We start from the raw sequence: 11787 nt of genomic DNA on the forward strand, positions 1-11787 counted from the left end.
TTTGTCCTGGAAAAAGCAGGCACACTGGGCAGTGAATCTATATTGCCAAAAAGGCATGTGCCATCATGGCTGGGTTTATCAGCAGGGATGCTCTGCTAAGGTAGCTCCCTCCTAGACTGCATCTGACCCTGCACTAGCCTGTGTCCGGGCATCTCAAATATCTCCTTATTGCAGTCTCTTAAAACCTTGTTTTATAGAATCAATAGTTCCCACTCTCCCTAAGACTGCTGCCCCTCAGCAGGTTTCCGTTGGGTGTCCGTGCAACATCATAGGGCATTTTTCCTCTCAGCTTCCCTGAGCACACGTTTTCCTCTTCTTGCCTATAGCGTCTAAATGGTCTCTAAATAACAGTTTCTCCTTTGTTGCGCCAGCTGGCATCAGTGCATGCTGGGCATACTACCAGGGGTGTAGTCTGGGTGTCCGCGCTGGGAACTTGATTATTCTCTTCCCTGAAGGTACATGAGCTCCAAGCAGTGCAAGTGGGAGGAGAACTTGGCCTGTAGCTTCTACCCCTGCTTTAGCCTTATGTAATATAATTTTGGCAAATATTTTTCATTGTAAAAGCTTCTAAAAGTGGGAACTTCTAAATCCATTGGAAAGGAAAAAAAGTTCCCAATGTTTCAGAAATGCTGGAATCTGAGAGGAGATCCCTCAAATAATGTGTCTTAGAGCTGTCCCAGCAGAATTATGAGATCCCTTTCAGGAGCTGACCAGAGAAAGAGGAACCTGCAAGAGATGTTCCTTTGCTAAATTACACTTACTTTATGTAGTACTTTAGTCAGCCAGACCTCCCTCTAAGTATTGTGTGGTCAGATGTTCACACAGCTGTTTTTTGACCTGCTTTGCAGATGCAGGAACAGGGGAACCCATGGCAGAAGAGAGAGGCGACAGTAGCGACTTCCTTATGGAAGATATGATCCCCACATTCAAGACAGCCATCCGAGCTGTCAGGTAAATGTCTCTGATGCTCCTCAATGCTTTGCTTTGACTTTGAATGCTTATGCTTCAGGAAATCAGGTCACCGTGTTGCTACATGTTGATTCAGCGTTGCTGTTATTGCTTTTTTAAAATGCAATAGATTAGGTAATTCTAGATACATTGAAAAACACAAGATAGAGCCTATTTAAAGTCCTCTTTGAAAATACGCAGAAAGTAAAATGTTTTTCAGTAACATTGACCATGCCATTTTTGCAAGATACTCCAGAAATATATTTATTATAAAATAATATTGTATACAGTTCCTCATTAAAATATGCTATAAATACAGTATCTTGCTCAATTTAGTGACTGTAGTATTCATGTAAAACTGGCATTTTTGCTTAACAATAAACTCTGAGCTGACTCAACTCTTCTTTATTCACAATTGCATGAGTGTGCAATATACTTTTCAGCTGTCATCTTTTAATAGAGGCTGAGGTCTCCATTTCAGCAGTCTTCAGCTTGACATGTGCCAACTCTATTTTCATATCACAGGAGATATTCCCTAGGGTTAGAAAACTGCTAGTAAGGCTTGATAATATGTTTAGCATATCAAGCACATAGAATTAATTCACTGATGCTCTGTTACTCCTCGACTCAGTATTTTTTACTCTCTTCCCTTGAAAAATGCCCCCATAGGAAAATACTGTGCTTTCATTGTGATTGCTTTTTATTCCAGAAGTTGTTAGTTTTGGGCCAGGGAGTTACTACCTTCCAGGTGAAATACTGAAAGTCTGGAGCACCCCAAAATTATCTTCTTAAAAAAGCTTCAAGGAAGATGGTTATAAGTATATAACCATATACTTATAAGTATATAACCATAATATGTATTCTCCTGGTTCTTTTCCAATTGGGTGCTGGATTACCAGTCATTAAAAATTCCAAGTTTTCTCAAGTCTGCTGAAATCCATGTCCCACAGGCTTTGCTCATGACTGCTTCCCTCCCACTGGAAGTTTCTTCATCCCTACTTCCTCCATAGTTTTTCCTTTCTTTCCCTGACACCTGCTTGCTTTCAGACACAGACTATACATCTGTCCTGTTTTCCAGCCCCATCTCCATGAGACATGCTATTATTACTTTTGCAAAACTTCCTTTCCCACATCCTGTCCAAATCTAATTGATTCATGCAATTTCCCTTTAAACTCAATCACGAGCCAAGCTTTTTTTTTCTTTTTTTTTTCTTGTGTAGCTTACCCAGACCCTGAATGCTAATGGGAAGTAATCCTTTCAGACAAGACCACTTAATGGGTTTTCAGGGTCATGATCAAGGAGATTTTAAATTGAAATTGCCAGCAGTGTGATTCCTATTTTTCATGTTTGTTTTTTTAAGTATAGTTTTTCTGTTATCATATATAGTTTGGCTAAAATGGGTGTAGGTATAATTTTGAAACCTTGAAAGATTTGTAAGCAACAGTGTTAAAGAGTCAAACCCCCCTACAACGTCGTAATAGAATTATCTTTCATTTAGCAAAGTTTATACAGATTTTTAAAAGGTTAAAAAACCCCCATCAACCTTGAATAAAAAACAGGTCAGAATCCTAACAGATGACAGCAATTCCCCAATTCAGACCAATAAGAACATGGACATTCTACTGAGAAAGCAAACCTCAGACCCCAAGCCTAAGACAGATCAAAGAAATAAAATGCTTTTCATTCTTTACATATGTTTCTTGTCTATTTGTTAACTCTGCCAAGATATAACAGCGTAAATTAATGTATAAACAGAAAAGAATGAAAAAAAAGAATGCCAAACAGTTTTTAAGTGCTCTGGCCAGCGGTGGTCCTTATTAATTCTGTTATTAATTGCTAGGACATTTTATAATAATAGTAATAATAATAATTATTATTGTTGTTATTATTATTATTACTACAACAACAATAATGTTATACTGCTCTTTTTTCAAGGACACTTCAGGCAGTTCTAACACTTTTTCTTTTTTCCACAACTTGAACTGCTGCTGAGTTCTTAAATTCCACATTTCTATCTAATTAACATTCCTATCCAAAACTTTCCCAGGTGCAAAATGAAAACCAAGCTGAAAATGATTCAGCGTTATATATACTATAAATTAGCTTTATAATAAGCTGAAGCATAAAAAAGCAGCTTCAGCTTCACAGCTTCAAAATCTCCTGTGACTTGTGCTGTTCAAAATCAAATTCCACATATGATTTTGTAGCTTTCAACCATTTCTAGTTACGATAGTGCTGAAAAAAGACATTTTGTGTGTAGAATTCGTTTTAGTCTATTAATTATGAAAAGCCAACTATTATATATTTACAAATGTGGTATGATATTAGAGATTCTCTGCTTATGTTTTATTGTCTTGTTTTGAAATAACATGCTCAATTTCCAAACATCCAAAGTATTTATCAATTATCAAGATAATATCAAATATCAAGATAAACCTGCAAATTATCATTATGGAATTAATGTAAGAAGTTAATAATTTTTCTGTTTGTTTTGCAGAATACTACAGTTTCGTCTGTATAAAAAAAAATTCAAGGAGACTTTGAGGCCTTATGATGTAAAGGATGTGATAGAGCAATACTCAGCAGGGCATCTTGATATGCTTTCCAGAATAAAATATCTTCAGGCAAGGTAAGAATCCTCTGATAAATGAGGAAAACGTATAGCTGTGCTGGCAAAATAAAAGCATAGTTGGCCTATTTGCATACAATGACACCCAGAAGCTATGTCTTTGCATAGCATAGCTGGTCAGTAAGAAAGCCTTTTCCCCGAAGAATAAAGGCAAGTGAGCAGCTAGCAGGGGTAACTGGAGCAGAAGAGACCACTAGCTCATATTTAGAACAAGGAAATCAGAGTAAAAAATCCTGTGAATTTTCTTGACCATTGCCTTATTTGATTAGGGTCAGATTTCTCCCCTTCTCCCCTTTTTACAGAAGATAAATGAAAGCAATAGTTGGCTCTACATGAAGTTTTCTTTGGGCTGGATTCTCTGCTGACCTGTGCCTTGTGAAACATCTCATACAAGTGCAAAAATACATCAGCACAGAAGGTTTCACATCCCCTTCACTCTGGTGTAAATTGACCTATATGAAAAAAACTGGAATTTCAGGCCTTTGTGACGGTTCTGGTGCAATCTGCCCCCCCAGTTGTTTCCTCACAGAAGCAGTTCATCGCGATGTGCTTTTGAGGCATGTCCACAAAAATTTGTGCTGCTTGCACCCTGAGCCATAGGCGCAAGTCAGAGCTTGTCTGGGTTTGAGTGCATGTGTGTGTGTATATGCGTGTAGCTGTATTAGTTCAGTCTCAGCACAGCACTCTCCACGTTCCCTGAGCCCCCCCAGTCACTCTGAACAGCAAAATGCCATGCAGACATACCCTTGATTTCTCTCAAGAATGGGTTGAGTGAGTGCAACTCTTGCTGCACATTTGGACCTTACTTAGACTTACCTTGGCTTTTTAAGGCTGTTCTGGTCCTTCTGTTGAACTTCATAATTTCTTATTTCAAAGTGCTTTTCCATGTACTGGGCTATCTCATTTTCAACTGTATAACATGTCTGGTTCCTACCTCACTATTATTGCTCTAGAACAGCTGCTCTTTTTAATTATATACCACAAAACACCATTGTTACTCTCTAAAATGAGCTCTGCATCGCATGAGCTTACTTTTCAATGCAGTAATATCTTTTTGAACTCAGGAAGTTGAGGAGGGCTCATGATGTTAAAAATTTGCACCTATCCATGGAGGGGTCTACACACCTCATACTGGAGATCCTTCCTTTACCTCAGACTGAGGCGTTGTGTAATTTTGGACAGCAGAGCACCTCTCAGATACTTGCTTGAGTCCTAGCAGCTGTAAAGGTGCCTGACATGATTAGGCTCATCTCCTGCAGTGGTTATGGAAGAGCTTTGAGGAATGAAGACACTTCCCAGGTAAGTCAGGGCAAGAATCACAGCATGGCCTCAGCCCTGTGACACTCAGCTCAGCAATGCCATGCCCCAGTATAAAGAACCACCAGTAGCAGAAGAACCACAACATTTCAACAGCCATTTTGCACGTATACAGGGAAGAGGTTTTTAGAGGTCTTTGAAGAAAAAGCATAATCCTGGCAAGCCATGTAGGTTTCCTCTTATAGTTAACAGAGAGCTAGTCAACATAATTACTGCCCTTTATGGCACAATCAATCCCTGCCTAAACCAGGTACCTTCATTTGATCAGCTGAATCTCTCTTCACTGTGTTGACTAGATCTCCACTGATTGTAATCAGACAAAACTAGGGAGGTGAGTCCTACCGATTGTGTCTATGAATAGCGAGATACCATAGGAGTTTGATGCGACATTGACTGATGGCCCAGCAATGCTTCAGTGCCTAGCAAATATCTAGCTAGCTTTGTGAGGTTTGCCTTGAACTTTTTTAAGTTCCAATTTCAAAACTCCATGGGGCACCATGAAGCCATGCAATGTACCTGCATGGATTGTCTGATAATACAGAGAACTGGTCTGTGGACTAGTGCTGACTGATAGCTGGTCAGTTTGCTGTACGGGCTCAATGAACAGAGGCTTGCTTGCACCTGAGCAATTGGATATGCCAAATGAAAGAAAATATTGTTATAGTAAAAGAGCGTAATGAAATGTGCTGGAGCCTCCCAAACAAACCTTTGGGTTTTGTTCCAAATAAAAAGTCAAGTAGAATTCCTTGTGAAACTTCATTTATAGTTATATTTTTCAAACCAAAAGAATAATTAATAAAGACAAAAAAATTACTGATAATTAGGCACAATAACTGCTAGAAAGTCATTGGTTTATTAAGAGTATCAGGAATTGCCACCTTTCGCCAAATTCTGAATTTCACTACCCAGCACAAAACCTGATGGGTGTCTCCTGACATTTTTAGGAGGAGCTGTTACTGGAGGTTTTTTGACAATCATGCTATTTAGTTCCTTTGAAAGAAATGAAGTCATGTGTTTCAAATGTTGAAGTTGGAAACAGTGAGCTAGATAATTACTTAATTACCATGAAATTACTAGGTAATTACAATTCAATGTATTGACTATGGACCCAGAACAGAACAAACACATCATGTTCCTCAATATATTACCAAATCAAAATGTGCTTCCTTTTTCAATCTTTGCTACTGTTTGCTGCAGAGATGCACAGAATTTTCTATCATGTGTTAGCATTTGGAGATGGACTTATGCAGTTGCACTTTTCTTTTTTTCAGAGTAGATATGATTTTTACACCTGGACCTCCATCTACTCCCAAGCATAAGAAATCCCAAAAGGGAGGAGCTTTTTCTTACCCTTCACAACAGTCTCCCAGGTGAAATTTTTCTGCCTAATATTTTGCACAGACCAAAACAGAAATAAGAAGTTCATTCCTACCAATAAGCATAACCTTCATTCATCCAGCCAGTATGCAGTTATAGTAGTAATACTGAGAGGATATGTTGCTACAAGATATGTATGTGTAAATGTTGAGCCAGAAAGACACTAGCTTTCCTAAGAACAATGTAAGATGGAAATCTAAACTTAATGGCTTTTTAATTGTCTAGCTCAGCTTCTCCATGGTTTGCAAATGTGTGCTATATGAAATATGTATATTTGATTGCTGGTGTGCTGAATTTCTAACATTCAACTAGTAAACCCACTTAAAAACTCAATAAAAATCACCAATAGTATGAAGATAAACCAGTTATCTTCCTGAAGTGAAAAAAGTTTTGTTATAGCTCCCACCAAATGGCAAGCACAGAGTTTTAATGATGCTGCTTTTAAACCAATGATTGGTGAGAATTACTGAAAATAAATTGCAATACCAGGTTTCTGGGTGTGAAAGTTACAGCATGTTATTGTATTGCTGCATTCCTGGTAGCACAAATTCAATAATAAATGACATTTCTTCTGTTATTTACAACTATCAATCTGTCAATAAATACCCATGAAGAACCACACAATACCATCAACAATCTGTCCCCAAAGCTGTTATGGTTGCTCAGAACAAAAGTAATCTTACAGAAAATAAATTAACTTGGCTCTATCTGGTTTATCCCACCCAGTGAAAAATCTAAAAACATGTAAATGTGAAGACAGAAACCTACATATATGGAAGAGGCAATGATCATTTGGGAAACAAAGCAGATGATTGCAAAATTTGAATGAGCCCATATCATCAGTAACCCAATGTGCAAAATCTGACATGTTTTAATTATAGATTCTGCTTTAGTAAGATACATTCACAGCTATATTTTGAATTTTGTCAGAGAGAGAAGAACTGGACCTACTAAAACAAAAGTTTTAGAGTATATTTGTTCTAAGTCATAGTAAAGAACAAGTGCTCAGAAATTGTTTTTCTAGACTTTGACATAGGTTATGGAAAGATGTAGATTCCTTTGAGGTTGGTTTGGAAACCTTTTGATAAAGATTTAACTTGATAATGGCCATCCTAGATCCCATGAAGTTATGAATCAAAGTTCTTCAGTTAAGCAGAGATCATCTTCATACCTCCTGAAGTTAGTCCATCTGAAATTACATAGAAGAAAATTTATTCTGGAATCTACTTTAAATCTCCAGGCCAGACTGTCTCTTTTCAGCATTTCCAGTTTCTGCCACTTACTATTCGGTTTCATTAAACTGAGAAAAAAAAAACCCACTCAACCTTGAAACTGGGATTCAGTCTTCAAAGACTCTAATTATAAACAATTAGATTTAAAAACACATGGCCATCTGTAGACCCATTATCTAGGCAATCACAACATTTTTCACAAACCTGAAATTATTCCACTAAGTCTGAGATTAATTTTACCTTCATTTTGAACTATATGTTTGCTTTTGGTTTTTGGGGTTTTTTTTCCTTAATCTATATCTTAATTTTTAACTGAAATAATTTTAAATTAAAAATCAGGAACACATTTTTTAGAAATGCATTGGAATCACATAGAACAGACTTTTGCTTCTGTTTGTATGATAAATAACTAAATTCAATCTTTTCTTAAATGGAGGTCCAAGGAGCAATATGAATATGCCACCAAGATGGAAATTCTGTTTTCTGATATAAATTACTTACTGTGATGCAAAGAAAAACTGAACACTAATAGAGTTATTAATTCTTTATAGAAATGATCCATATGTAGCCAAAGCATCTACAGCAGATACTGAAGACCAAAGTATGATGGGCAAATTTGTTAAAGTTGAACGACAGGTATGTAATTTCATGACAATGATGGAGGCTGAGGTGCTTGTACAGAAATGATAGAGCCGACAAGTTCTGTATGAGTCTTTGGCTGACTTGGGCAGATTTGTACTGTTGGTGATCAAGACTCATAAAGATCTTGTACTAATGATCACAAAACTATGTTGTCAGTTTTTCATGAAAGAATTTAATTAACTGGGAAGTGTGCATTTTGAAACCTGTTGAATGAATATCATTATATATGGCAGCAAGACCCTAACTATGATGTTTAGATGGGACTTTTTCATTCCCTTAAACTCCATATGCATAGAATCACAGAATGGCTTGGGTTGGAAGGTCCCTTCCAACCCCTCTGCCATGGACAGGGACACCTTCCACCAGACCAGGCTGCTCAAAGCCCCATCCAACCTGGCCTTGAACACTTCCAGGGAAGGGGCATCCACAACCTCTCTGGGCAACCTTTTCAGTGCCTCACCACCCTCATAGTGAAGAAATTCTTCCTTACATCTAGTCTAAATCTACCCTCTTTCAGTTTAAAGCCATTACCCCTTGTCCTATCACTACATGCCCTTGTAAAAAGTCCCTCCCCAGCTTTCTTGTAGGCCCCCTTTAGGTACTGGAAGGCTGCTAGGAGGTCTCCCTGGAGCATTCTCTTCTCCAGGCTGAACAACCCCAACTCTCTCAGCCTGTCTTCATAGGAGAGGTGCTCCAGCCCTCTGATCATCTTCGTGGCCCTCCTCTGGACTGGCTCCAAAGGTCCATGTCTTTGGTCCATGTTATCACGTCTGGTGTTTTGTCATGAGCATGGCTTTCTTTTGCAGGGTCTGGCACTCAAAAGGATTGCCTCCACAGGTATTTTTGTGCCCTCTTTGTGCATCCTAACCTATTGTTTAGCAAGTCAAGACACTCTCATTTTTCAATACATAACTAAGCAAGATGCAGGCAAGTAGCATTAATCCACATCAATTCCTTTCATGGAATGTAAATGTTCAGGCACAAAGTACTATCAAAAGAGAAAGGAAATTAGTCCTGATATTTAACCCTGATGTTGTGGGACTATTAAGAGTTAGAGAATAGGTCTGTGTGCAAAGGTAATTCCATCTGTTGTATTTTGGTAATAGCTATTTACCATATGGTGTCAAGACTTCGGTCATAACATCGTAGACTGCTGTTGAATGCTGGACTGCCAAATATCCAGCAACACTAAGAGGTTTTTTTGGCACAGTTCATAGGGATGGGTCTTCTTAATATAAGGCAGTTAGAGGATAAACTGGCATCCACTGCAGTCCAGCTTCCAAGGGAAAGTCATGGTTATCCTATAATTACCTTCAAGACTAATAAACATGGCAGCACACCATTGCTGGGGGCAGTGCACGTATGGAAGCATTAACTCTTTTGTTGAATAACTGACTTGAGACAATATCATAACATTGGTATTTTTCAGGTTAATGACATGGGGAAGAAACTGGATTTTCTTGTTGACATGCATATGCATCATATGGAACAGCTTCAAATACAAGTCGCTGAGATAAGTCCATTGAAAGAAACTGCTTCTCCTGCAAAGGAGAAGAGAGAAGAAAACAAATATTCTGAATTAAAAACAATAATATATAAATACACTGAGCAGTGTGCTCATGAAACTCCTTACAACCTCCAGCAGGTTCCAGTCAACAAAGTCAGTCCTTGGTCAGCGCATGGTCATACGACTCATTCACAACCTTTATCAATAGGTGGGCAAAACTCTGGCAAACTGCAAGCCACACCTTCCTCAGCTTCATATGCAGAAAGGCCAACAGTTCTGCCTATATTTACATTAATGGACTCCCAAGTTAGCTACCACTCTCAAGGAGACCTACAAAGCCCTTACTCAGATAAGGTGTCTCCAAGGCAGAGAAGGAGCTTAACAAGAGACAGCGATACTCCATTGTCCCTTCTCTCCGTCAACCATGAGGAACTTGAGCGCTCCCCAAGTGGCTTCAGCATCTCCCAAGACAGAGACGACTTCCCGTTTGGCCCCAACGGGGGATCAGCGTGGATGAGAGAGAAACGCTACCTAGCAGAGGGGGAAACGGACACAGACACTGACCCTTTTACACCAAGTGGCTCCATGCCTTTGTCTTCTACAGGAGATGGGATTTCAGATTCAATATGGACCCCTTCAAATAAGCCAGTTTAAAAGTGCGTGTGGGGGCAGTCACTGGTTGGCTTCTCCATGTAATGTAAGCATACTTTGTATATCTCACTTACTCTACACCCAAAGCTTACTAGTTCAAAACACCAATGGCTGCATAAGATGCATGTGATATTAGTGGTAGTCATTCTGCACCATTTCATACAATTTACTAATGCAGTTTTTTTCATGCTACCAAAACTAAGGAGCTTAGTTTTGAGCATGGTTTGCATGACTTTACCCTATATAAATGGTACAGCTGATTTCTTCTATGATACCTATCTATCTGATACTCTTCAATACAACAATGGTGAATTGATAACAGGCAAGATATGGTGGTCCTTGCTACATTTTGTAAACAGAGCAGCAAAGTAAAAATATTGTCAGGAGCAATATCCCTTTGTGGAAACATAACATCTGAATCCAGTTTCCAATATAAGTAAATCGATCTCTAACCAACCTAGCCAAGAATATCTAATATTCAAAGCAGGGAAAAAGCTGAGTCAAAGTAAATGACCTTACTGAAATGATTTTGTGAACTAAATGTTTCTCATGTGATCCCTTATACAACTGCAAGTGAAATATAATGTCAAAACGAAATTAACGGTAGAATTTAAAATTATCAAAGCCACCTCCTGGGACTGATCATGGGTATTTATTTATTGTAAAATGTAAATATAAATCCCTCAAACGACTTTGAAAGTCTTCACTAGTGTCTATAAAATTGCTCAAAGCATGACTACGATGCTATTTTGTAGAAAATCTTTTGCTAAGCCTATTTGCTACTTACAGGGCCAAATTTTCTTTCTGTTTCAAAAATAAGGTTGTTCAGTGTAGAGAAATCTAGGTTTATACACTCCACTCTTTTATTGACTTATGTGCTGCTAAGTAAGCTGCATAATGTAACTGTGCCTCAGTTTCCCAGTCTGTTAATTGGGAGTTATACTTCCGTACATAAAGACAGCTTGTAAGGCTCAATTCACTAGTATTTGCAAAGCGCTTTGAGCTCCTTGGATGTGCAGAGTATCGCTATTCTGTTCCCTGGGAGTTCCACAACGAGGGATGCTGCCAGGATCTGTTTCTCTCTGTTTACTGTTTCTCTTGGAAATAGACTGCTCCAAATCCATGAATATGTGCCATATTCAAGACCAATGTACGAATAAATACCATTTTTGTCACCTGTCCCTGAGCAACAGAGGGATAAGTATGCACTCTAGGCCTCAGCCAAATATTTTTTCATGGGAATTGGAAATTATGTTGAAGGAGAGCAGGAAAATGATCCAAGCCACTGGGAACAGGGAAGAAATGAATCAAAGATCTCACCACTACAGTGGGAATGTAGTATCTCTACAGCTAGTGAAAATAGCCTGTCCAAATATACTATGCAGGATTGAGCTGGTGTCAGTCCAGGTGTCCATAAAATAGTGTCCATTGATGTCAAGTTCGATGGCTATATACTCTTTACAGCTGGTGGAAAACTAATCAG

The 11787-nt window shown here is 38.5% G+C and overlaps 1 protein-coding gene across 1 annotated transcript in view; it reads left to right on the plus strand.

Annotated features, from left to right (window-relative positions):
• Positions 1 to 10690, plus strand: part of KCNQ3 (potassium voltage-gated channel, KQT-like subfamily, member 3) — a 34628-nt gene extending 23938 nt beyond the window's left edge. The window contains exons 10-14 of the mRNA XM_010577116.1: positions 849 to 951; positions 3447 to 3578; positions 6167 to 6265; positions 8056 to 8140; positions 9576 to 10690. Of these exons, the coding sequence (XP_010575418.1) occupies positions 849 to 951; positions 3447 to 3578; positions 6167 to 6265; positions 8056 to 8140; positions 9576 to 10307 (1151 nt within the window). The 3' untranslated portion in view covers positions 10308 to 10690. The remainder of the gene's footprint in view (positions 1 to 848; positions 952 to 3446; positions 3579 to 6166; positions 6266 to 8055; positions 8141 to 9575) is intronic.
• Positions 10691 to 11787: the final 1097 nt, after the last annotated feature.

Source organism: Haliaeetus leucocephalus, unplaced genomic scaffold (genome assembly GCF_000737465.1).
Source record: "Haliaeetus leucocephalus isolate CR32 unplaced genomic scaffold, Haliaeetus_leucocephalus-4.0 Scaffold555, whole genome shotgun sequence".
In the NCBI taxonomy this organism is placed as follows: Eukaryota; Metazoa; Chordata; class Aves; order Accipitriformes; family Accipitridae; genus Haliaeetus; species Haliaeetus leucocephalus.